Genomic DNA, 25,306 nt, shown 5'->3' with positions numbered 1-25,306 from the left:
GTGTGCTTGAATTTATCCAAAATTTGGTGTTGTTAAGCGGTAAACGATTTGGTATGCTAAAACCTTTTTTTAAATGTATTCTTTACATATAAAAACCCATTTATTTTAAAGATTCATAGTTAATCAATCGTCTCGCATGAAAAGAATATATATATCTCAAATTTTCAGAAAATACTGAACTGAATTATAAGTGTGACCGCATTGCGTTTTGTTTTTTGTTTCTTTCTCTTTTTGACTGCTGCGCGCCAAGACAAATATTTTAAATTCTCAGAAAACACTAAACTGAATTATAAGTGTGACCGCATTGCGTTTTTTTTTTCTCTTTTTGACTGCTGCGCGCCAAGAAACACAAGAACGTTAAAGTTTAAAAGTCAAACAACGTTATGTCGTGCACTAATTGCACTGTGCAGGCAACCACGCAACTTCCTGTTTCCTTTTCCGTGCACCGCCCAAACAGTGCAGGTGTTTGAGGGCTCCTTCAGGCAGACTTGCGACCACAAGAGCAAACACTTGACCCAAACTTTAACCACCACCAATTTGAATATTGCATTAGCATAAAAATGCAATTTGTGGGCGTTGCAGCGATTGGCAGGGCTCAAAAAATATAATATACAGGGAATATTTAAGCGAATAATTAGTCTACGCAACATTTTAATCCACTGCCATTATTTCATATTCGTCGTAATCGTTTTATAAACTGTGCAACAACAATAACAAACACTTCGAAAATTTACGTTTAGTTTTTGCAAAATAAACAGAAATCAATAACTATGGGACAGACAGACGGCTAGGAAAAATTCATGTCTAAATTTCCCACTCCAGCACTTTTACAGCCATAATTATACATGGCACGCTCGCTGCGCAGGATGGGGTATATTAACTTTACCGTTCATTGGTTGGCTAATTGTTGGTAATCAAGAGCTGACAAAATTCTACTTTTGTTTAACTACCAAATCTAAGCTGCATTCAGCTTTAAGAGTTAATAGACAGAATTGAATTGTTTTCTATTATAAAAGGAAGTCTACTAGTTGGTATTTGAGTCATCGACTATTATTATTATTTGTACTTATTGTGGCGATAAAAGACGTTGCCGGGGTTCTCATAAACCAGCCAAACATCGTCGTCGTCGTCGCCGTCGCCACAGGAGACCCTCGTGCCCCGCCGTCCGGCAATACGGAAACGAAAAATCCAATAAAATAAATGTATGTGAGAATTGTTCGTGGTTGGTCGCGTGCAGGACTCAACTCGCAGGCGGCAGCTGTCCAGGCTTAGTTAACATTTAGCATTCGAACGACACAGTTGCCAACGGGTCAGGTCCTTTTAAATGTCCACACGACAAGCACTCAATCCGCGCGCCAATGTATTCATACTGGTCAATCTGGGCTGTGAGGCGTTGTACGTAATTGACCAGCGCCTAAAGGCGCAGCAAATTGCGCTCGACAAATCCATTCAAGGTAAAATTTGTTTAATTTAAATACTAAATTAGGAGCCAGTCCAGCCCCACCACACATTTCCAGTTATACACGATGTGACGTCGGTGCTGTTGGAGCCCAAGTTTATGGAATCCCTCATCAACGGATCCATGCACGGCAACGCACAGCTGCTGACCGCAGATCACTGCAAGTTCATGTTGAAGGACATAACCACCTGTTCGCTGATGCGCCTCGACGAAACGTCCATGGAGAAGCTGTGGAACCTGATGACCATGATGTACAAGTGGCAGCTGTTCGTCTCGCGCCACCAGCACCATTTGCTGGACATAACGTTCCGTCACTTGGATGCCATTAACAGGTTGTATCCGGATGCGAAGCGGCATATGCTCATCGATTTTAGCAAGAATATGTTGCTGGATTTCTGGAATGCCTGTGGCGAGCAGCAACAGTTGTCCATATATCGCACCAACAGAGCCTGGCTGCAATGCTTCAATACAAAGATATCGCTGCTAATTCGGCTGGGCTTTCAGGCCATGGATGGCAGTTTTTTGGCCGAAGTAGATCAGAGCCATTATCAGGTATATGCCCAATGCATTGGGGACAATATCTACATTAAAAGCAGCGAATTGGCGCAGCAACAGCAGCAGCAACGGGAGCCCAATCGCATTGATCAACTGGCAGCCCAGCTCAACATTAATCCGTCGTCGCAGCCAACCGGCGAGGATTTGCAGCCCATGGATGCACGCCAAGTTCAGAGGCAGTTCGAGCAAACGTTCTCCAGCATTTTGTTTACAGACACGGATAGCAATGCGGCGGCAGCAACGTCACAGGCGCAGCGCAATCCAAATGCCTCCGGCTGTGAATTTGTCCAGCTGCTGACTGGCAACAGTAAAGCAGACGATGAGGTGGTCAGCACAGCGAGTCGCAGCGGGGGTGTGCTCAAACAGCAATTGCTCGATTTGTACAGCAAAATACCCTGAAAAAGCTGTGTAAAAAGAATGTGGCATACTGATTGAGCGCCATTTAGCGTGAAATGAGCGCAAGCATGTAATGCATAATTAAAAAATATTGTATTTGTTTGTAAAATAATTACAAAAAAGTGTTTTTCTTTTTGCAGTTTCGAAGACATTGGTGATCCAACAACATTACAAAAATTTTGAGCTTGAGACCTAGTTTTCTAAATTTTCTTTGTAATTGCGGCCGAGCCGCTGGCAAAGCGGAAAAACGACCTAAAATTTCTGTCTATCATTTCGTGTGCGAAGTGTTGTTGTAAAACAATAGAACAAAATATTTCAAAAAAGACAAATTGGAAATAGAAATTCACAAGTATATAAATATTAAAGAATTGTGTTGTCTGTTTGCATGCCAATTAAAATCAACAACTGCCTTAGCTGCCAAAATGCTGGAAACTTATGGCAACAAATTATAGTTAAGGGGAGGGGGAGGGGGGATAATTACTGCTTGTTCGTCCAGATATACATATTTGTAGTTCGTCGCTGTGTCTTGGGAGCTGGTGGTGGTGGTGATGGTGGTGGGTGGGATGGCGGGTTGCGAGGCAGTCAGTGCATTGTGTCCCAGACACATTACATTTTCGCCTTAAGCGGCACCGCATCCACCATGATATGCAGTGCCATCTTGAGACACTCCTCGGCCGAACTGATCTGGGCGCAGGGAAAATCGGCAGCGTATTGCGTCAGAAAATCACAGTATTTCTGATAATTGGTCAACGCAAAATCATAGTTATAGGCACCCAATAACTTCAAGTCCGTGTCATTGGTCACCAGCGGCACCGAAGCCTTGAACGGTAAATTTTTATACGTCAAATAGTCCAATTCGCACGCCTCGCATTTGCAGGTGAAACGATATTGCATGGACAGCGTCTCATGGCGTTGCTTCTTGCTGAACACTGCAAAGTGAGCGCTGGCGAAAGAGAATTTGTTTTTACGAGCCTCAAATTTATTTTCGTCATTTCGTCTTACCCATAGTTATCGTAGAGCACATCGCCGGCCTTGATGGGCCGCAGCACAAACAGATACCCCTTGACACCTTCATAGATGCGCAGCGTGTTGGGTGCACACGAGTGATTTAGCAGGGAGAGAAACGCATAGGCGCCGGATGAATGCGACTGATCGTCCTTGGTCTCATTCGCCTGCTCGACGAGATCTATGCCATGCATGTTTGATGGTGATGTTTGTAAATGTCTAAACAGTAGATCCGTGAAAAAGTTGCGACCCTCCTCGCCGCCCAGATAATCTTTCAGCGGCGTATACTCCATGATAAAGTGCTTGAGGACGGCGCAGACAACCGAGCGCTGAAATAGATCCGAAACGGAGCGCAGCTGTTGATTCGTTACCAGGCCGTGTATGGCACGGTAATGTTCTTGGGGTGTTAGATGCGTATAGTCCAGATCGAAGACGCACTTGTGCTGATTCTCCGGCTGCTCACAGTAGGCCATCAGCTCCTCAATGCTACCATATAGATCCAGGGCGCTCAACGTTGTGCGCAACGCAATGCAGTGGATTTTGTTGAACATGCGATGCAATAGGTCAATGATGGGGCACTCGTATTTGTGGAAAGTGCTGTTGGCGCGCTGCTTGCACTCTTCCGAGCAGAACATGACCGAGCAGCAGCTGTCGCAGGGTATAAGTGTTAGGTAGCGCTCCTCTTTACAGGTGGCGCACCTGATGTATCGCATGGGCGCCAGCAGCGAGGAGCAGAAGGGCTCCTCAGCGGCCACCACATCGCCCACGACCAGATCCTGCGTGGTCACTATAAATCTGCCCTCATCGGGCGTTTCCCTCATCTCCAGGCAGTTGGCTATGAACGGCACCTGCGGATGTGCATCGAAGTTCAACTTGAAGCCGTACGGTACAATATCCGGAGGCTGTTGCTGCACCAACTGTTGACAGTCGCGCTCCCGCTTGTCCAGTTTATGACGCAGACGTTCTGGATAGTTGGCCTTGCGCGCCAGCTCAATATTGGCCAGACATTCGCGATAGCGTTTCCACTCAAAGAAGACCGCCGAGCGATTGGCGTATCCAATCGACAAATTTTCCGAGTTTGGTTCCGCATAACAAATGCTCTTGTTGTACAATTCGAGCGCCTACGGAGAGAAAATCATTTGTTTATTATATCCATTTTGAACTCGGTAAACATTAATATAAAAGTTCAGCAGAGTTTAAAGTTCCCGCTAAACAATTTAAGTTAATCTATCGATAAGTATCAGAGTAACCAGATCAGTTTGTGTTCAAAAAGGTATTTTTTGGGTATATTTTAATGTGGAATGCTTTTAAAATTTCGTGGTGTAATTAGATATCAAAAACGATAATATTTACAAATTATATATGGAATAGAATTTTAGAAGCATTTCCATTATCAGCTTGGATAGCCTATTGGCCCACTTGCCTGAAAGTATTTCCTGTTCTTCAGGGAAAACTGCTCGTTGCCCAGCATGCGGAATTCGACGCTGCGCTTGTTGCATTTGTTCTCGCGTAGCGTTACATTTAGGAATATCTTCTCCATGTACTTGAAGTCAATCAATGCATGTTCAACGAAGTTCACCTTAGAATAGTTCTCTTTGAGCTCATTAAATTTGCCGGATATGATGCCAATCAGTTTCCAGTCGTTGAGCTTTTTGATCAGATCGTCGCTTATGTCGTATACGTCCATTGTTGTTATTATTGTGCCTCAATTTATCCTCGAGTTGTACATACACAAACACACGCACGTACGCACGCACACACCTACACGCACGCACACTCAGACAGAGCCAAGCCACTTGGTCTAGTCGTCGTCCTCCTCGCCGTGTTTTGCTTGCAAGTCGCGTGTGTTGCGTCGCCGCCGCCGCCGCCTGTTTTTTCACCAACAAAATATGTTTGTGTATTTCAATGTTTTTGTCACGCAACTTAAGAATTGCGTTTATATGCGGCGTCAATATGCAATTTCACAGAAAATTTCGAGAATTATACCGCAAATTTACTTGCTATGCGCCAATCCTGATCAAAAATTTAGTTTAGTTGGTTTTTTTTTTGGCGAATTCAACCTCAGTGTGACCGTGTTCGGGAAGCAGCAAAAAACATCTTTTGCATGGGAAAAATACCAGCAGTCACGCGGTAAGAAAGGTTGGTAGGGCTAAATTTTTAACACGATAGCGCCATCTAGAGATTACAGTTAGTTATTTTCTGTTTCGAAAATTAGCCGACATGTATGTAGATGTATTAAAAAGTTATTGTTTGGATTCTAAAGAGACTTAAACAAAATAATTCCAACAAAAAGAGTAATGCAATATAATTAATGAACATTTCTAAATCGGGGAATAGATACAATAAAGGAACTCCCCTATTAAAGACTGCGCTCACTTATTATTTCTCTTCGCACCATTCGTTCTCCTTGCGCACCTGCTCTTCCTCAGCTGGAGAAAAGTCGTTGGCTATGGCAAACATTTCGCGTATATCCTGAAGCGACTTGCCCTTGATCATATTGGCACACGTTTTGCAGGTGACATCCAATAGGCCCTGGATGTTCAAATAGTTAGCGGCCAGAATGAGCTCGAACAAGGTGCCTTGGTCGACTTTAAGAAAGTCCGCATCCCAGGATGAAATATCATCTGTGCGCTTTTCCTTGTTCTCATCCTCCTGGGGCTGCTGCGGATCGTCTTGGGCGTGATAGGTAGCCCAGTGGAGCACCTTGCGCAATATAGTCGAGTTTACATTGGGCAGGGGTAACACACTATTGTCGCTTTCGTCACCCAAATCTTCAAGTGCCGTCTTAATAGTTTCCGAACATTTGGCAATTTCGATATCGGTATCAAAAATCTCCTTATCGGATGATTCCAAGCGTATAATTGGCATTCTGGAATAGCTAATACAAGAACTGTTTTTTATTTTGGCTTCCAACGAATGCCGAATATTTTTAGAACATGTAGTTTTTTTTTTGCTTTTTTTTACCGTAAAACTCACAAGATTTTTTTGATTTGTTATCAGTGTCACTAAATTTGACCAACATATGCGGATCGACGTGATTTTCAAGGCACCACATGAAAAGCTAAAAATAAGTGCTTTATTATTTTGGCTGCTTGTTCTTCGACTTGAAATTAAGAACAATTTTAGTCGGCAGCGCTAGTTAATATGCATTTGAACTTGACAATATAGTTCGAATCTCATCATTTCTACTAATTTACATAGTTAATACTTGCCCTATTTACAAAATCAATTTCGCTTTGTTGATGAAATTATAACGATTTGCCGGGCTTTTAATGTGACCAAGTCTCGCGGAATTAAAAGAATAAAATCAAAAATAAAAAATACCAATACAATAATAATTAGCATACCAATATATTTTCAAAATTTACAATTTGGAGCCAAGCCTTTTCAATAATTTTAGTTGAAACGTATGTACAAAATTTTGGGAATGCATGCATAGATGCAAAACAAGTCTTACTGATGCACATTCAGTGCAACAGGCCCAACAAAAAGTCGAGTGTCTTTGATAAAATTGCTACTGCAGCATCCATCGCTAAGCCTATACCCTGGAATAACAAATCCAGCAGTTCGTCTTGTTCAAATGTGCGTACGAAGCGAAACAGGAACAGCGCAGATACAACGATGATCACAGGCCAGATAAGCGAAAGCATGAAGCGTGTCGTCCAGATAAGCACATACCAAGAGACGACTAAGAGCAAAACATACGCAATTAATGTTCCCATGTCCGTGGGCATGCCGGCATTCTTCACCGTGTATTCGTATAGAACGATAAAAAAGGGTGAGTCCCTCCAGTCGCCGGCTTCCTTCCAACTCTCCTCAGCCATTTTGAATATGTTCTTTGTCTGCTAAAAAATCTAAAACAAGGCAAACTGTGTTCAGTTTTATTTAATGTGATTTACCTACTTCGAACATCTCAAGTGCTTACTCACCGATCACATACTAACAGCTGTTCGTCATATGGCAAGCCGAAAATGGCACAAAAATACCAAATTTTATTTTGACATAAATACCAATGCGCTCGTCATTTTGTTATCGAGAGCATTTATCGAGCAAATATTACGCGCGCCATCTTTCGACATTTGAAAGTGCGCATCAGATGAAAAATAACCGCTTTATTGCGTCCCTAGAGGCTAATCAACCTTTTGAGGGGATTAACCTGCTGGCAATTCAGCTGGTGATTTCCAAACTCTAAACTTCATACGTGTGTGCATTGAACTTGCAGTCATGCTTGCATCTATTCCTTAGAATACAGTCAATGTCCCGACTAAAAATAGAACGTTAACTGATGCTGAGCATTTGAACGGTAAGCAATTTCCTTTTCCTTTCAGCTGCTGTTTGGGGGCTGGTTCAATGTACTGCACCTGTAGCGCTTTTGTTTGCTAGAAAATGAAACGAAATCGCATTTTAATGGCCAAAAATCGCACACATATACCCAAACCATACAGCCTCGATGTATAAAAAATGCAATAAATTGGCCAATTTCGAGCTGATAAAGGCAGAAACCTAACACCAGCAGCGCCACCGACGAACGACGTTTAGCAAATTGGCTGCTTTAACCGCAATATATGCGAACGTTTTTGCTTTTGTGCGCAATAATGCCGTGGCAACAAATTATGGCTGATGATAAGAATATCGATATCAATAGACATTTTATTTTTGCCGGAGCTGGCAATCAGAATTTCAACATCTATGCATGGTACGCTTTTAAGCTGCTGCTGTCAAGGCGTATTATCAAGACACTAGCTTGGTACTTATTGTCCTTTAATTCGTTATCGAACGGACAGGATCCATTTGATATAACTATTGACAAAATACTGAGTATCAGCGCAAAATCAAACATAATCTTTTAACACATACATATGTAATATTTAATTCTTATACTAGTCCCTTGAATGCAACAGAGCGTCGGCCAATCTTTGTCTCTAACAAATGCTGATGCCATAAGACCAGTCTAATCCAGCGCTTGAGGATTTCTCTGGCAAAGTGGCACAAAGACTTATGTACTTTTATAACGTAGCCAGATGCTATTTCTCAGAAGCAGCTTGTTTGCTTGCCACTGTGTAATCGTTGGTTATCAAATGCCAACGAGAATACATTTCAGCTATGTTGCATATTTTACTTATGCATGTAAGGCTTGCAACAGGTGTGCTATAACAATTTTAGTGAGTTGTATAAGATGCACAAATTTTAAGCTTTTTGGCATCAAAATATTTTGGCATTTAACTTTCCTAAATGAAATGCAAGCCGAAAAGTCCTTTGAGTTAACTGGACAAGGGGACAAACACTGTCAAGTTGACAACCAAAAAACGATGTTAAATGTGTGCGGAAACGGAAATGTTCTGGCAAAAGTCAAGCATGCAACAGGAAGCTACGCAAACACTGGGACACACATACACACTCACGCAGACGTCAGTAGAAATGGAGATAGTGCGATACATTTATGAACAAAGCCAGATATATAATAACAGGCACAGCAACTGCAATAATAACAAGAATAACAACAACAGCTTGTCGTTGTTTCTGGTCTGTTTTATAAGCAAATAAAGGCGTGACACAGTTCTTTCATTCACACACATGCTCCCCAGACACACACACACACACACACAGTCAAAGTGGACAGAACACATGGCAGTATCTTTTATATAGTCCAGTTGCTGTTGCTCCTGTCAAAGTCAGTCAACCAGCCCAAGCAGTCACTTGTATTGCCATTGCAACAAAGTCGCATCGGTGGCCTTTGTGACCTGCTTGCAGTTTGTGTATGTGTGTGTGTGAGTGTGTGTGCTTGCCTTGTGCTGCAAACCGCATAGGTAAAAACCTACTGTGCCATGCATCCAGCATAGTTGTAGATGGTTTTTGGAGCCAAATGAAGTGAGCTTCTTGATAAATGAATATTTACGGTTGCTGACAAATAAACTAAAGCACTTTCGACTAAAAAAGCAATTTATTAAGCAGTCAATTAAATTGTTTTGTGCACTTAAATTGCAATTGCAGCATCGAAATTAAGTTGGAAGAAGTCAAAGCTTAAACCGATTGATATTTACACGTGTAATTTAAATTAATAGCAGCACTTTGTTCTCATTATGATTTCATCGTCTTAGAAATTTATATTTATTGCATTTCACATAAAGAACTTAAACCTATCTTAAATGTAAGTAATTGTTTTACCGTACAAATAGTTGCGAGTCTTAGATTTGTGGATTGATTGCATTTATTACAAAATTTAGTAAAATACCAGAAGTTGTTGGCTTTTGGTATAAAAGGACATTCATTCATATATAAATACGTATACACACAAAAGCAACCATAGATTGCCAACACAGCCCTGATATCGCTTACATTTTTGAGAATCACATAGAAGTCTAATAATTTAAGTATATTATTAATTTATTGCCTCGTGAAGGAGATTATCATGGTTATACAGTATTAATTTGCGTAAAATATGATAGCATCTGATGATTACATCTGTCTGGCAGATGTTATCATTGATTATTTTCGATTTTGCATATCTATTTCCATGGAATTTCCGCTGAATCACATGAATTCAATTTATCGTTCGAATTGATGGGTTTAGTGCAATTGTCTTAGTGTGTGTTCTTTTCTCTCCCTTTTCCCACTGCTATCATTTCTACTCGTATTTGCAGCGATAAGCGACTGGGACAGCGGGCGACCTTTTAGCTTAATGTTGCTGATGTGTCTGTCAGATTTGCAAGCAGTGCACATGTTTACTGTTACTTTAAGTGCATCAAATGGCAGTGAAGCTAACCGCAAAAACTCAAGACCTGCCTGCCCCAAGTCCCCCTATACTGCTGTCAACTAGCATGTGCCACACGTGCCCCAGCTGAGGCCGCAACGACGCAGAGCTTTAAAGTGCAGGCAGCTCCTACTCAACGTTGACCTTTCACGTTGGAGCAAACAGCTGGAGGGGCGATGGGGATGTCGCCTCGCATGCTGAAAACCATTTGATATAGTCGAGCATATAGCCGCGACACTTGATAGAATTAATGAGCATCGAGCAGGCCAGAAGAATGGAAAAGCTGCTGAGTGAAGGTAGCCCCTGGGAGATGAATATATTAAGAGTGGGGCCCACATGAAATTGTTTGGGGATCGTCTGTCGTTAGCTTGGGAGCCAAGCAACAGGTATTGTTGTGGTGTTTCTACATTTTGTGCACTCAACTGAGCTAAACTTTGAAAATATATTATAAGTAACTCCTCAATTTGAGCAGCATTCAGGAAAGTCAACGCTTCAGGGCCAATAGCTGTAGCAACAAAGCAACAAATAAGTTGATGCTTCAGTCGGGCTTGCCCGTCTTGGTAATACCCTTAATTTAGCGTAGATAACAACTTTTGAAACATTATACGTATACATATGCATATGCATAGCTCCATCTGCATGTTACATACATTTATACCAAACCATTATACCCTGAATGGAATGGGTTCAGGGTATAGAAAGTCGGAGGGAAAAAAACTGTTTCCAGCTTTTAGGCGGGGCGGGGTAAGGGTATGATTTTTTAAATGTCAGCGCGTAATAAAATTTGGACGCCTTTTACGCATTTTTAAGTTTGCGCCGCTTGCGCATAAATGAAATTATTAGCAAATAAATGAAAAATGCGCAGTTAAATTGAATTATATATACAAATACACGCACATATGTACATACACGTTATTTTTATTCTTTTATTTATTTATTTTTTTAATATTTATTTGTTGGCTGGCTCGAGGTCCGTGTTTGTTAAAACAAACAATGAAAAACAATTTTATTCAATTCTCTTCCGATATATTTCGGTTGCACATCGGCAAACCGTCTTCAGGGCACTAACACCAAGATACAAAAAACAATTAACAATTATAATACAATAAATTAAACATTATTTCGAACATTTTACATACATTATTTTACACGTCTGCGCTTTTTGACGTGGAGATTGTTACTGAGGTTGTTTGACTGTTTAAGAGGTGTCTGTACAAGTGAGCGCAATTTTCTGTGTCTGTCTTGTAGTTTAGTCGTTTGTAGGTTGGTGTGTTAATTATGTGTAGCATTTCCAATGTGTGTCGCTTGTTATAGTGTTGTTCTTGTTGTAAGATTGTTGTTTCATCAAAATTTGGTGTGTGGTTGCTTCTTATACAATGGGTCATAAGTGCTGTTTTCTGTATATTATTTTGATGTCTTAGTTTGAAGTCCGATTTATGTTGACTAATCCTTGTTTTTAGCTTCGATTTTGTTGTACCTATGTAGACACTATTGCACTTGTTGTTGTTATCCCCGCCACATGGTATTTGGTAAACGACGTTGCTTTTTTCGATCATCGGGATTTTCGACTTTATCTTGTTGAAGAATTTTTGTAATGTATTCGTCGGTTTGTGTGCTACTTTTATATCTTGTTTGTTATAACAGTCTGAGTTTGTGAGGCGTTCTGATAGTCGTGGTACATATATTAGTGATTTGTATATTTTAGCAGGTTCTGTTGGCTTTTTTCTTTCGATTTGTCGTCTTTTTAATAATGTTTTGATTATATTTGGGGGGAAGTCATTTTTGGTCAAAAGTTCTTTGATTTCATGTTCAATTTCTTTGTGGTATATTGTGTCCGATATTTTCATCATTCTATTCATACAGCCTAGTGCTGTATTGATTATCATACTCTTTGGGTGGTTTGAATTGAAGTTGAGTATTCGTCCGGAGGCTATGGGTTTCCTATACCACTTTATTTTGAGTGTGTTGTCCATTCTGCTTACAATAGAGTCTAAAAATGGTAATTTCCCGTCCTTTTCTAATTCCATTGTAAATTTTATCTGTTTGTGGAAGGAATTCAATTCTTTTAGAATTGTAAACAAAACAAAAATAGAATTCCCGCCAAACGTCGTAGCGTTACTCGCAAAAGGGCCGAAGTTCGCTCTCCCAATCAGCAAGAGAGATTTTCCTCTCTTGAAATACATCGCAGACGGTGAGGAGCTAGTGCAAACAATAAAAGAAAAGGAAACACAAGAGTCGGCGCGCACAAAATTCTCTTTGTTAGTCAAAGAGCATAAAACCAAGAACAACCAAAACAGTAGGGATCGAGCAATACTGGACACAGTGGAACAGACACGAAAATTACTGAAAGAAAATATAAATATTAAAATTCTATCGTCGGATAAGGGCAACAAAACCGTAGCAATGGATGAGGATGAATATAAAAATAAAATGACAAATATTTTAGACGACTTATGCGCGTATAGAACATTGAGACTAGATCCGACATCAAGACTACAGACAAAGAATAACACCTTCGTAGCACAATTATTCAAGATGGGTCTTATTTCAAAGGACGAAAGAAATAAGATGACTACAACAACAGCGGTACCTCCGAGGATATATGGACTACCAAAAATACACAAGGAAGGAACTCCACTGAGACCAATATGTTCTTCCATAGGATCTCCATCTTACGGGCTGTGCAAATATATAATACAAATATTAAAAAATCTGACAATGGACTCTAGGTACAACATCAAGAACGCGGTAGATTTTAAAGACAGAGTCAACAACTCCCAGATTAGAGAAGAGGAAACATTAGTATCTTTTGACGTAGTATCCTTATTTCCCAGCATACCAATAGAATTAGCACTTGACACAATAAGACAAAAATGGACCAAATTAGAAGAGCACACGAATATACCGAAACAACTATTTATGGACATAGTTAGATTTTGCATACAGGAAAACAGATATTTCAAATACGAAGACAAAATATACACACAACTTAAGGGAATGCCAATGGGATCACCGGCTTCCCCAGTAATCGCAGATATATTAATGGAGGAACTGTTGGACAAGATTACAGATAAATTAAAAATAAAACCAAGACTCTTGACCAAATATGTAGATGACCTTTTTGCCATAACGAACAAAATAGACGTGGAAAATATTCTAAAAGAATTGAATTCCTTCCACAAACAGATAAAATTTACAATGGAATTAGAAAAGGACGGGAAATTACCATTTTTAGACTCTATTGTAAGCAGAATGGACAACACACTCAAAATAAAGTGGTATAGGAAACCCATAGCCTCCGGACGAATACTCAACTTCAATTCAAACCACCCAAAGAGTATGATAATCAATACAGCACTAGGCTGTATGAATAGAATGATGAAAATATCGGACACAATATACCACAAAGAAATTGAACATGAAATCAAAGAACTTTTGACCAAAAATGACTTCCCCCCAAATATAATCAAAACATTATTAAAAAGACGACAAATCGAAAGAAAAAAGCCAACAGAACCTGCTAAAATATACAAATCACTAATATATGTACCACGACTATCAGAACGCCTCACAAACTCAGACTGTTATAACAAACAAGATATAAAAGTAGCACACAAACCGACGAATACATTACAAAAATTCTTCAACAAGATAAAGTCGAAAATCCCGATGATCGAAAAAAGCAACGTCGTTTACCAAATACCATGTGGCGGGGATAACAACAACAAGTGCAATAGTGTCTACATAGGTACAACAAAATCGAAGCTAAAAACAAGGATTAGTCAACATAAATCGGACTTCAAACTAAGACATCAAAATAATATACAGAAAACAGCACTTATGACCCATTGTATAAGAAGCAACCACACACCAAATTTTGATGAAACAACAATCTTACAACAAGAACAACACTATAACAAGCGACACACATTGGAAATGCTACACATAATTAACACACCAACCTACAAACGACTAAACTACAAGACAGACACAGAAAATTGCGCTCACTTGTACAGACACCTCTTAAACAGTCAAACAACCTCAGTAACAATCTCCACGTCAAAAAGCGCAGACGTGTAAAATAATGTATGTAAAATGTTCGAAATAATGTTTAATTTATTGTAGTATAATTGTTAATTGTTTTTTGTATCTTGGTGTTAGTGCCCTGAAGACGGTTTGCCGATGTGCAACCGAAATATATCGGAAGAGAATTGAATAAAATTGTTTTTCATTGTTTGTTTTAACAAACACGGACCTCGAGCCAGCCAACAAATAAATATTGAAATATGGAAAGGTCGCCAGAGCCATCAATAAATATCAACGGAAGGCACGCCGTATGCACAGCAACCAACATGAGCTACGCAAAAATAAAAACTAAATACAAGGATTCGAAAAGAACAATTAATAAATTCCAACTAACACTGGTAAAATTAACTAAACTTAAATCTAGTTTAAAATTTTTGTTAAAATGTAGAAAATCAAATTTAATACCTAACTTCATCAAAAACTTGACACAGCATTTGACCATACTGACCACTGACAATAAAACCCACCCTGACATAACAAGAACATTGACTAGACACACACATTTTTACCATACCAAAATATTAAACTTACTTATAAAACACAAACACAACCTATTACAAGAACAAACAAAACATATGGAAAAAGCAAAAACAAACATAGAACAACTGATGACCACAGATGACGCAAAAGCGTTTTTTGAGAGCGAGAGAAATATAGAAAACAAAATAACAACAACACTCAAGAAAAGACAAGAAACGAAACACGATAAGTTACGAGATCAACGGAACCTAGCCTTAGCGGATAACAACACGCAAAGAGAGTGGTTTGTAAACAAAACAAAAATAGAATTCCCGCCAAACGTCGTAGCGTTACTCGCAAAAGGGCCGAAGTTCGCTCTCCCAATCAGCAAGAGAGATTTTCCTCTCTTGAAATACATCGCAGACGGTGAGGAGCTAGTGCAAACAATAAAAGAAAAGGAAACACAAGAGTCGGCGCGCACAAAATTCTCTTTGTTAGTCAAAGAGCATAAAACCAAGAACAACCAAAACAGTAGGGATCGAGCAATACTGGACACAGTGGAACAGACACGAAAATTACTGAAAGAAAATATAAATATTAAAATTCTATCGTCGGATAAGGGCAACAAAACCGTAGCAATGGATGAGGATGAATATAAAAATAAAATGACAAATATTTTAGACGACTTATGCGCGTATAGAACATTGAGACTAGATCCGACATCAAGACTACAGACAAAGAATAACACCTTCGTAGCACAATTATTCAAGATGGGTCTTATTTCAAAGGACGAAAGAAATAAGATGACTACAACAACAGCGGTACCTCCGAGGATATATGGACTACCAAAAATACACAAGGAAGGAACTCCACTGAGACCAATATGTTCTTCCATAGGATCTCCATCTTACGGGCTGTGCAAATATATAATACAAATATTAAAAAATCTGACAATGGACTCTAGGTACAACATCAAGAACGCGGTAGATTTTAAAGACAGAGTCAACAACTCCCAGATTAGAGAAGAGGAAACATTAGTATCTTTTGACGTAGTATCCTTATTTCCCAGCATACCAATAGAATTAGCACTTGACACAATAAGACAAAAATGGACCAAATTAGAAGAGCACACGAATATACCGAAACAACTATTTATGGACATAGTTAGATTTTGCATACAGGAAAACAGATATTTCAAATACGAAGACAAAATATACACACAACTTAAGGGAATGCCAATGGGATCACCGGCTTCCCCAGTAATCGCAGATATATTAATGGAGGAACTGTTGGACAAGATTACAGATAAATTAAAAATAAAACCAAGACTCTTGACCAAATATGTAGATGACCTTTTTGCCATAACGAACAAAATAGACGTGGAAAATATTCTAAAAGAATTGAATTCCTTCCACAAACAGATAAAATTTACAATGGAATTAGAAAAGGACGGGAAATTACCATTTTTAGACTCTATTGTAAGCAGAATGGACAACACACTCAAAATAAAGTGGTATAGGAAACCCATAGCCTCCGGACGAATACTCAACTTCAATTCAAACCACCCAAAGAGTATGATAATCAATACAGCACTAGGCTGTATGAATAGAATGATGAAAATATCGGACACAATATACCACAAAGAAATTGAACATGAAATCAAAGAACTTTTGACCAAAAATGACTTCCCCCCAAATATAATCAAAACATTATTAAAAAGACGACAAATCGAAAGAAAAAAGCCAACAGAACCTGCTAAAATATACAAATCACTAATATATGTACCACGACTATCAGAACGCCTCACAAACTCAGACTGTTATAACAAACAAGATATAAAAGTAGCACACAAACCGACGAATACATTACAAAAATTCTTCAACAAGATAAAGTCGAAAATCCCGATGATCGAAAAAAGCAACGTCGTTTACCAAATACCATGTGGCGGGGATAACAACAACAAGTGCAATAGTGTCTACATAGGTACAACAAAATCGAAGCTAAAAACAAGGATTAGTCAACATAAATCGGACTTCAAACTAAGACATCAAAATAATATACAGAAAACAGCACTTATGACCCATTGTATAAGAAGCAACCACACACCAAATTTTGATGAAACAACAATCTTACAACAAGAACAACACTATAACAAGCGACACACATTGGAAATGCTACACATAATTAACACACCAACCTACAAACGACTAAACTACAAGACAGACACAGAAAATTGCGCTCACTTGTACAGACACCTCTTAAACAGTCAAACAACCTCAGTAACAATCTCCACGTCAAAAAGCGCAGACGTGTAAAATAATGTATGTAAAATGTTCGAAATAATGTTTAATTTATTGTATTATAATTGTTAATTGTTTTTTGTATCTTGGTGTTAGTGCCCTGAAGACGGTTTGCCGATGTGCAACCGAAATATATCGGAAGAGAATTGAATAAAATTGTTTTTCATTGTTTGTTTTAACAAACACGGACCTCGAGCCAGCCAACAAATAAATATTGAAATATGGAAAGGTCGCCAGAGCCATCAATATTTATTTTTTTTTTAATATTTTCATTCAATTTTGCAGGTTTGCCCGCGCAACAAACATAAATATCAAAGGTGAGTGTGAGCCTGTGTGTGGGTGTGCTTCAAGAAGCCAAGAGACACCGTGTTTGTGTGTGTGTGTGTGTGCGTATGAGTAGTTTTTTTTATATTATTTTCGTTCATTTTTTTTTATTTTTCTTTTGCGCCTGGATTGGATTGGGAGTGCGGCTGTCGTGTCAATTCAATCAACTTGCTTTCTTGCCGACTCCCCACGAGCCTCTTATGACTGTAGCTGGCGCTGTCGCTGCTCCCGCCTCTGTTTGGTAACACAAATGAAAATTTATTGTATATGCTTTATGCATGCGTTGATACAATGTATAAGGGTAACAGGACAACGCGCGTATATAATAAATTTTCAATTTTCTGCACAGGACACTCGACAAACTGCTTCGCTTAAAATGAAATTTGCCCAGGCGAAAGCATTAATCAAAAAAAATTATTGTAAATATGTTTATAAGTAAATGAACTAGCTTGAGAGCATAGCAACTCGTATTCCGCTGGCTGCTTATTGTAATATGCAAATTGGAAAAGTTTTGCGCACATTCACATTCTCTTCTTTTTTTTTCCCCCCCTATTTAGTTGTGGGTGTGTTTTTTTTTTTCATGCCTGGAACTGCAACGTTGGGCCACACAAACACCACTCATACGCCGCGTGGGCTTGCAACCTAATTAACGTTTTCGTTTGAGTTATCTGTCTAGAGCATTTTTTTTATTTTCTTTCTTAGGTCCAGGCTAGAAAGACTGTAAATGAATATAAAAAGTAAAGTTTTGCGATTTCAGAAGCTGGGAAGTTTTTGTGTACAAAAGGCAACTTTTAACCTTTATGTGTGTCTGTGTGTGTGTGTGTGTGTGTGTGTGTTTGTGTGTGTGTGTGGAAGAAAGGTGGCTTGGTATAGGTAGCTAATAGCTTGGGGTATTTACCTGAATGTCGTGGCTGCTCTTTGTTGCTATCTGAAAGCTGCCTCAGCTGCTTCAGCTACTGTTGCTTTGCTTTCTCTACCAGGCACATTTACAAGTCATTTACATATGCGACGGCTTAGCTCGCAGCTAAAACAGCAACAGGGCAACACGGCAACAGTCAACAACCATTTCAACATGCTCCGTGCGGTCGGTGTTGCATTAAAATGTATGCTTACAAAGCCGCTTAAACAGCAACTGCCACAAAAGTTGCAGCTGTGTGAGTGAAGTTTGTTCCACGCGCCGTTTTGTCATTATAGAAAACTTTACGGTTAAGCTCGGGGTAGCATTTGTACAAAAACACAACTGGGGCTTATTGAAAGGCATGACCTTGGCATCTAATTGATGTTTGAGCCCTTATCTAATAAATTTGATAGATTCAGGCTAGGCTAAGGATGTATTAGCTGTCTCAGCCTCTAACCATGTTGGTCAAAGTAAAAGAGGTAAATAAGGAATAACCATTATAATAATATATTCTTTCGCAAAGATATGTATCTCATAGGATATTGGGCAGAGTGTCATCCAAGGGGAAATAAAGGTAATTCGTATAGGAGATAAACATTTCTTTGAATGAAAAGGTTTTAGGATTAGCAAAATTCGTAGTTGGAAATTGGCTTAAACATTTTGTAAAACCAAGAAAAGCTCTATTCTGTTAACGAACCCTCTTTACTTGAAACCTGAAACCCATTCCCAACAACAAATGCACATATTTTTTCATAGAAATAGACTTGTCGCTTGTTGCTTGATGCACACATTGGACTTTGTGCAAATGGGTCTGGAGTGTTATGGACGAGCGCTGTTAAACCTCAGCGCATGCATTTTATCCTGTTATACATATCCTAAATATTAATGCTGATATGTGTGCATGTTATGTGTATCGGATAGCTATAGCTCGGAGCCTGCGATGACGTCATGGGGTTGTGTTTGAGCGGGAGGGTCACGTAAAAGTAGCTCGTTAAAAATTGATGATGTGCATCAATGCGTGACGATATGGCTCTCAGGCTGAGCGACAGGCCGACACTTGGCCCACGCCCACTTAATTGCTGATATGGGGCGGGCTGGGATGCGTGGGGGTGGTAACGGGTAACCCATTGGTGTTACCCTTCTTGGTTTCACCTTGGCCACCATTTGATGCTTCGAGGATTTATCAACGTATTTGTTTTTAACATTTATGACATTATAAAGCCGCATTAAAACTCGTAAAAAAGTCACAATAATAAAGCAAAAATGCGATATACAACTTTTGCTAAATGTATGCATATATCAGGGTGCACCTCTGTCTCACATGTGCGTGTGTACATATATGCACATATGTGTGTGAGTGTGCAGTCGACTTGCTAACCGGAGCACTGATATATAAATATATAATGCATGTCAGTTTGGTTTTGTGCTTTGATTTAACAGCGGCTGGTGGCAGTGTCGCTGATTTATAGCTATGCGGTGCCCCACTAAAAGTATGCCAGACAGCCGCGGCAAGCTCTAAAGCTTGCGAGGTGCGTCTATAAAATCATCTAGTCTAGTGTCATCTCTAGCCGTCATTAACAATCGATAATTCATATAACTATTATATAAGTAATGCAAATAAGTACGGTGACTCTAGCCATAATTTATAATCAATTACTTATATTGGTACAACTAAAAATTAATCGAGTCTGGTATAAAAATATTTTCGTCTTAAAAATAATCATCTTAAAAATAATAGTCAGTGTCATCTCTGTCGATAATTTATAATCGATAACTTATATAAATATAACTATCACCTCTAGCGATAATTTGTAGTTGATTGGTACAGATAATTTGGGGAATACATTGCGAGGAAGCTAATGAAGTTATTTAACTGAAAAAAAAAACGTTTTAGATGTACGAAGTACTTACCAGACGCCCCTCTCGTCGGCATGTATTAGTAAAAAAAGAGCAGGGCACAGGCTGCTGTTAGGTGTACGGAAATTTAATTAGTGCACAGACGCGTTCAGCGCTCCGAAAAGCATGCAACGAAATGTGAGAAACATGTAAAATGTATTTGAGTTCAACATAAATGCATGCATTTAACGCCTGGCTACGCTCACAGATAGGAGCGAAAGATGTAGCACACTTTCAGGCGTTGCGAACATAAAATCAGCCCTAAATTGAGCTGTATAAAAAAGTTATGTGCATTTCAAAACCTTGTGCGCCGAGTATCTGTTGCTAAAGAGATTTGTAAAGATTTAAAAACATAATTCTCTAATAAAGCGACCAAAGTCCATCATATTTTTTGAAATAACTTCCACGAGCACTAAAACTAATTACCCATTAATTACCCAGTGAAAAATTAATATTAGCTTCGCTTCTTAGTTTTTACTCGACTGCACTTCAACAAACAAAACTTCGATCGACAATACAGAAGTTATTCAATATTTAATAGCGCTAGCATCGGTACATAATACCATATATATCTTTGCTCTGATTGACTGATTGCCTAATTGCCTGACTGATTGACTCATTAGATATCAATTGATTTGTGCCCAAGCCGTAAGAGCTGGTAAGCGAAAATTTCTATTCTATGTAGCTTATAAGTATTCACTTGAAATTGTGGAAAATTGTTTGTTTATATAGAGAGGTACTTTTTCTGTGTCTTTACTTTGTTCTCTCTCTACGTCTTTTGTTCATTTGAGGTGGTATATGAATAAAAAGTCAGTCTCTCTCATTTTCTTTGATGGCATTAAAATAATGCTTTGTGTTAACTTCAGGGTAAAAAATATTTACATATAGAAATATTTTTTTTATTAAGCTTGATGTTAAAAAAAATCTTAAGCGCAAACAGAAGCTCGACTCTGCACTGTAACATATATTGAAGTTCTTTGTTTATTATTCGAATAATACTTTAAGCTGTAATACTTTGCTTATTCGAGGATAGACTTTGTTTTACTTTAGCTTTTGGTTTGTTTAATTCTCAAGCTTGCTGGGGCAACTTTTAGCTAGCGTCTAAAAGCCAATTAAATCTCTAACAATAGGCATTCCTTTCAGAACTTTTTCCGGTAGCAAAAAGTTCAGAGTAGTTTATGCAACGTCAACTCTGGGCGAGACTGTATTGATTGAGGTCTCTGCCCCATTCGGGCATCGGGCTCACTAGCTAATTGAGTTTGGCAAAAGTGTGTAAGATTACGCATACCACATGTGGGCGTCCAAGTAACTTGCAGTTGCCGCCTGAGTTGTCAACCTTTTTTTTGGGGGGCAATAAACAAAATGCTGACTATGTACATTTGTTTTTTATGTTTACATGGCGGCACTCAGAAACCAAACTCAACGCATGCTATTTACCTAAAATATTACGCATATGCCAGAGTTGCCAATGTGTATGATGTGCCTACACCAAAAAAAAAAAAAAAAAAAATGAAAAAACGCCCACGTGTGCTTAGAATGCTTTTCAACCTAATGGAAAATTCAACGCATTTACCTTTTTTGATATACGAGCACGAGGCTAGCACTTGCTTAGGCGGTTGTTGAATGTGTGAGCTGTGGCAAGTCAAGTCAAGTCAAGTATCAAGCAGCGGTTAGGCTTTAAAGCAGTCGCACTCAAGTGTCAGGACATGCGCCTAACACTTAACACCTAGCAAAACACAAAAACACAAAAGAAATTCGAAGAATTTGGCTATTTTTATTATAAAGTTAATGCCTTACGTTTCCTATTTCAACCAAGAATCAGCTCGAAGTCGGAATTCAGATTTATTTTCGTTTATGTATCGAAACTTTATCCCATTCATCGTTTGGTTCAAAATAAAAAACTATTCTAGAGTTATAAGTAACCCAAACCATTTGGGTTAGAGATCTGTAGAATTGATTATTCAAAATTGAGTTATTTCATTAAAATATTGAAAAGAAGCAACAACTGGGTTCAGGGATGTGTCATTGAGTCACATAGCGTAACGACTCATTGTCTCTTTCTTTTCTTTCAAAAGCCACAGCGCAACTGATGAGAGCAGAATCTTATTTATAACGTTGCTCTGCGAAGCAATGGCTTTTATTTCTTTCTTTTCATTGTTGTATTACTTAAATGCATAAATTATAAATCAATTGTCGCTTTGCTCCAATCGGCACGCACCAATTCGGATACGTTTGCCTTTCTAAAACTATTTTTGTCTGCCTGCTTCTCTTAATTTACAACAAATTGAAACACAAGAAATAAAATCCGTTTTATTATTTCTAGTATGGAAGCTATAAAGGACAATTCATTATTGAGATTAAGTTTGACGTGCCTTTAAAAGGAGCGGATAAATATATTAGATTTGCAAATGATAAAGGAAAGCCTATATGCGAATTTTGGTCTTCATTAAAGAGACAAGCAGACTGAGAGACATGGGTAAGCCGACTTTCCTTGACCTTCGACTACTTATTTATAAGCATTTAACCTTTTCTTACGGGCTAGAAAGTTTCGTTTATATGGCAAATCGTTTACTTTTGATTGTTATATTTTTACTTAATTTAGACCATTAGAAAAAAAATTGCATTAATTCCAAATTGAAATCAGGTTAGATATTACAAGCCCTTGCGATTTGAAAGTCTGGGCGAAATACTTGCTATGGATGCATAGAAAACAAGATAGACTGCATAAATCAATCAATTGTACCGATAAAAAATCAACACATTTTAAATAAAAGTACATATATTGCTGTTACAAAGGGCTCTCGCGTATGCAAATAAATATGCAAATATTAAAAAAAAGTCTAATTTCTAATTTTGAAGCACTTTACTCATTGCGTTCGGTAAGCAGCGAGCTCTCCCACTTTTGCCAGATAGCCGAGGGCCTAAACTCTTTTATGCTCTCATGCCAGTGCGTGGATGCCTTGTCGGCTGATATTTGCATTTTTGGAGTTGCTTGACCCTCGGATCCAGTTGATACCGAGCAAATCGATATGCTATCTATTTGATAGCTTATGGGGCTTTCTAAGCGAACCCATGACTTTATTGATTGTGAATCCCATACACAGGAATCGGATACTTCCGAAACATCACTGCAACAGCTCGTGTTGGACGACCATGAGTGGCCGCACAAAGACTGTTCCTGTTCGAACAGTGTTGATAACTTGGTACTGCAGTAATTGTCGTCTGTTGGATATAGAATATACTGTTCGTAATCTGTATCGCTTTCCTGCAGCGTCTCAGAGTAGGTAACGAATTCCTCGTAGCTTATCGAGCGCATGTTGGGGCATAGTTTGGTCACGGGCCGATGGTACGTACAGCGGGTATCTTGCACCCAGCGGCGCGGCACCATAAGCTCCTTTCTGGCACTGGGTAATTCCTTAAACTTGCTGGTATCGCCACCCAGGGTGATTACCAACGTGCTGTAGAAGATACCATCCTCTATGAGTTTCTTCTTCTCCTGCACCCTGGAGAATACGTCCAACACATGCCCGAATGGCCCCATCTCATCGCGATCTAGCCCGTTCAATTGGCAAAGGATTTTGGGGGCCAGATAAGCGAAGCGTATATTCTTAAGCACATTACCCACACACGCCATCCGAGCGGGCCAGTCCACATCCAGCCAGTGCAGCACACCATAAAGTAGCTACGGAAGGGAAGAAACAATTAGATTGGAGCAATCCTAATTGGAGCATTGCCAACCTCAGTTTCAGAGTTAACGGACAAAGAGCTGGACCTAAGCAGGGCGCATATCTGCATCTCGCTAAGGTGCAGAAATTCCTGACTGCAGATTATGATCAGCGTCGACTTGGATATGCGGGTGGCCATTGCTTGGTTAATCTGATATAGCTCATGAAAATAACGTGACGTGTACATCACGGCAAAGGCCCAAAACTCTTTGAATTCATCGCAGTCGAGCATTGCATAGCACTGCTCAAGCAGTTCTTGCATCTCCAGGAAGCAGGCAGCGCGTACAAACCGCACCACATCCTTAGGCAAAAATGCTACATTCGACCTGATCATCCACTTGTAAATCTGCTCAAACGTGTCCGCCGTCATCGGCGCCTTACGCAAGTCGATCACAGTCTGGCCCCGACACATGGCAAAAAAGTTGGAATAGCTGCCCAGCACAATGCCGGAACAGGCAAATTCACGTAACTCGATCATTACAATTGTATCTGGGTCCTCGCCACGCTCAATGGTTCGTATTATTGGTTCTAGCCTTGACTCTACCCTGTCCACCAATATCGGCTCGTTTAGCCGTTTGTTCCTCTCCTCTATACACTTTTTAGTGCACCTCTTGTTCACAGCGCACTTTTGGACGCATAACTTGTGCTGTAACTTACTCGTCCTGTGGTTGGCAAACGCTTTTGCCATGTTATGTAGCTGTGGCTCTAGATCGCTCAGAAATAAAAGGAAGTTATAATTAAGCTAGGGTCACGTGTATCACACATCTTGCATTTTGTTAAATATTAATATATTGCAATGAAGTCGAAAAAAAAAACATGTGGCAACACTAAATTATACATGCTTAAATTTACAATGAGCATGTGAAGACTTAATAAATCGAAGCTGGCAAAACTCAATTACTTCATGTAAAATTTACAATGAACAAGGGGATCCTTTATAAAAGGGAGTTATAATAAATTAAAAACGTAAGTTGATCTTAGAGTTGCCTTGCAAATTTACGTGTTTTTTCTATCAATATTGTGCCACTTAGTATTCTTCAACACTGGCATATTATTGCGGCTGTTGTTTTCAACTTACGTCTTAAATTCTTTGACGCTGCTTACGAGCACTGGCAGCCCATCCTTGGAGAAATGCGCTAAATAAGGACGACATTTATCCGTTTCTTTATTATTCATGTTTATTATAAATGTATTGACTATTGTATAAAATATATTATCTGCTTTTTGACTAACTCTTATAATGTAAGGTTTGGTGATTAAACTGAAATACTTCTCTGAGGTTGCTTGGTTCTAGTTCTGAAGCTTAAAACGATCCATACAATTGGTTTCCACTGGGAGTTAATAGTTAAAGATACAAATAAGAAGGGTAAAATATGGCGTATCAAGGTGAAAAATGTTTAGGAAATTTGGTTGTAGATCTTTAATATTTCCTGTCGAATACGCCGAGATTTT

At 39.1% G+C, this 25,306-nt stretch overlaps 5 protein-coding genes across 9 annotated transcripts; 2 read left to right on the top strand and 3 right to left on the bottom strand.

Moving 5' to 3' along the window:
• The first annotated feature begins 668 nt into the window (after positions 1-668).
• Positions 669-2,684, top strand: OSCP1 (Organic solute carrier partner 1). Its single transcript, XM_002049519.4, has 2 exons — positions 669-1,454; positions 1,518-2,684. The coding sequence occupies exons 1-2, from the start codon at positions 1,325-1,327 to the stop codon at positions 2,411-2,413; spliced, it is 1,026 nt and encodes a 341-aa protein (XP_002049555.1). The 5' UTR covers positions 669-1,324; the 3' UTR covers positions 2,414-2,684.
• Positions 2,485-5,103, bottom strand: Smyd4-4 (SET and MYND domain containing, class 4, member 4). Its single transcript, XM_002049520.4, has 3 exons — positions 4,839-5,103; positions 3,413-4,536; positions 2,485-3,353 (listed from the first exon to the last, which is right to left on the bottom strand). Exons 1-3 carry the CDS (start codon positions 5,100-5,102, stop codon positions 3,017-3,019), a joined length of 1,725 nt encoding a protein of 574 aa, XP_002049556.1. The 5' UTR covers position 5,103; the 3' UTR covers positions 2,485-3,016.
• Positions 5,104-5,449: 346 nt separating this feature from the next.
• On the bottom strand, positions 5,450-6,683 carry SkpB (SKP1-related B). 4 transcript variants are annotated; one of them, XM_070209575.1, is made up of 4 exons: positions 6,628-6,683; positions 6,392-6,476; positions 5,792-6,293; positions 5,450-5,590 (listed from the first exon to the last, which is right to left on the bottom strand). In XM_070209575.1, the coding sequence occupies exon 3, from the start codon at positions 6,281-6,283 to the stop codon at positions 5,795-5,797; it is 489 nt and encodes a 162-aa protein (XP_070065676.1). In that variant the 5' UTR covers positions 6,284-6,293; positions 6,392-6,476; positions 6,628-6,683; the 3' UTR covers positions 5,450-5,590; positions 5,792-5,794. The 4 variants fall into 4 exon arrangements, with proteins under 4 accessions (XP_070065676.1, XP_015029431.1, XP_070065675.1 ...); XM_015173945.3 differs by lacking the exon at positions 5,450-5,590 and having other exon boundaries at positions 5,696-6,293; positions 6,628-6,681; XM_070209574.1 differs by lacking the exons at positions 5,450-5,590; positions 6,628-6,683 and having other exon boundaries at positions 5,696-6,293; positions 6,380-6,476.
• A 5,570-nt stretch (positions 6,684-12,253) lies between these two features.
• LOC138911395 (uncharacterized) lies at positions 12,254-17,254 on the top strand. The gene is made up of 2 exons (XM_070210184.1): positions 12,254-14,252; positions 14,328-17,254. The coding sequence occupies exon 2, from the start codon at positions 14,453-14,455 to the stop codon at positions 17,024-17,026; it is 2,574 nt and encodes an 857-aa protein (XP_070066285.1). The 5' UTR covers positions 12,254-14,252; positions 14,328-14,452; the 3' UTR covers positions 17,027-17,254.
• A 5,643-nt stretch (positions 17,255-22,897) lies between these two features.
• On the bottom strand, positions 22,898-25,093 carry LOC6625643 (uncharacterized). 2 transcript variants are annotated; one of them, XM_002049522.4, is made up of 3 exons: positions 24,933-25,093; positions 23,868-24,567; positions 22,898-23,811 (listed from the first exon to the last, which is right to left on the bottom strand). In XM_002049522.4, exons 1-3 carry the CDS (start codon positions 25,028-25,030, stop codon positions 22,993-22,995), a joined length of 1,617 nt encoding a protein of 538 aa, XP_002049558.2. In that variant the 5' UTR covers positions 25,031-25,093; the 3' UTR covers positions 22,898-22,992. The 2 variants fall into 2 exon arrangements, with proteins under 2 accessions (XP_002049558.2, XP_032292891.1); XM_032437000.2 differs by having other exon boundaries at positions 23,868-24,559; positions 24,933-25,083.
• Positions 25,094-25,306: the final 213 nt, after the last annotated feature.

Source organism: Drosophila virilis, chromosome 5 (genome assembly GCF_030788295.1).
Source record: "Drosophila virilis strain 15010-1051.87 chromosome 5, Dvir_AGI_RSII-ME, whole genome shotgun sequence".
Lineage (NCBI taxonomy): Eukaryota > Metazoa > Arthropoda > Insecta > Diptera > Drosophilidae > Drosophila > Drosophila virilis.
This window is presented reverse-complemented; position numbering and strand designations above follow the sequence as displayed.

What these genes read in the sequence shown, in the direction of transcription:
- OSCP1 (XM_002049519.4), top strand. Translation starts at nt 1,325, where the DNA reads ATGTCCACACGACAAGCACTCAATCCGCGCGCCAATGTATTCATACTG. An exon ending in GCTCGACAAATCCATTCAAG is followed by an intron (nt 1,455 to 1,517) that starts GTAAAATTTGTT and finishes ACACATTTCCAG; the next exon opens with TTATACACGATGTGACGTCG.
- Smyd4-4 (XM_002049520.4), bottom strand. Translation starts at nt 5,102, where the DNA reads ATGGACGTATACGACATAAGCGACGATCTGATCAAAAAGCTCAACGAC. An exon ending in AGAACAGGAAATACTTTCAG is followed by an intron (nt 4,537 to 4,838) that starts GCAAGTGGGCCA and finishes TTCTCTCCGTAG; the next exon opens with GCGCTCGAATTGTACAACAA. An exon ending in GTGCTCTACGATAACTATGG is followed by an intron (nt 3,354 to 3,412) that starts GTAAGACGAAAT and finishes CTCTTTCGCCAG; the next exon opens with CGCTCACTTTGCAGTGTTCA.
- SkpB (XM_070209575.1), bottom strand. Translation starts at nt 6,283, where the DNA reads ATGCCAATTATACGCTTGGAATCATCCGATAAGGAGATTTTTGATACC.
- LOC138911395 (XM_070210184.1), top strand. Translation starts at nt 14,453, where the DNA reads ATGGAAAGGTCGCCAGAGCCATCAATAAATATCAACGGAAGGCACGCC.
- LOC6625643 (XM_002049522.4), bottom strand. Translation starts at nt 25,030, where the DNA reads ATGAATAATAAAGAAACGGATAAATGTCGTCCTTATTTAGCGCATTTC. An exon ending in AGCGTCAAAGAATTTAAGAC is followed by an intron (nt 24,568 to 24,932) that starts GTAAGTTGAAAA and finishes TTTATTTCTGAG; the next exon opens with CGATCTAGAGCCACAGCTAC. An exon ending in CCGTTAACTCTGAAACTGAG is followed by an intron (nt 23,812 to 23,867) that starts GTTGGCAATGCT and finishes TCCCTTCCGTAG; the next exon opens with CTACTTTATGGTGTGCTGCA.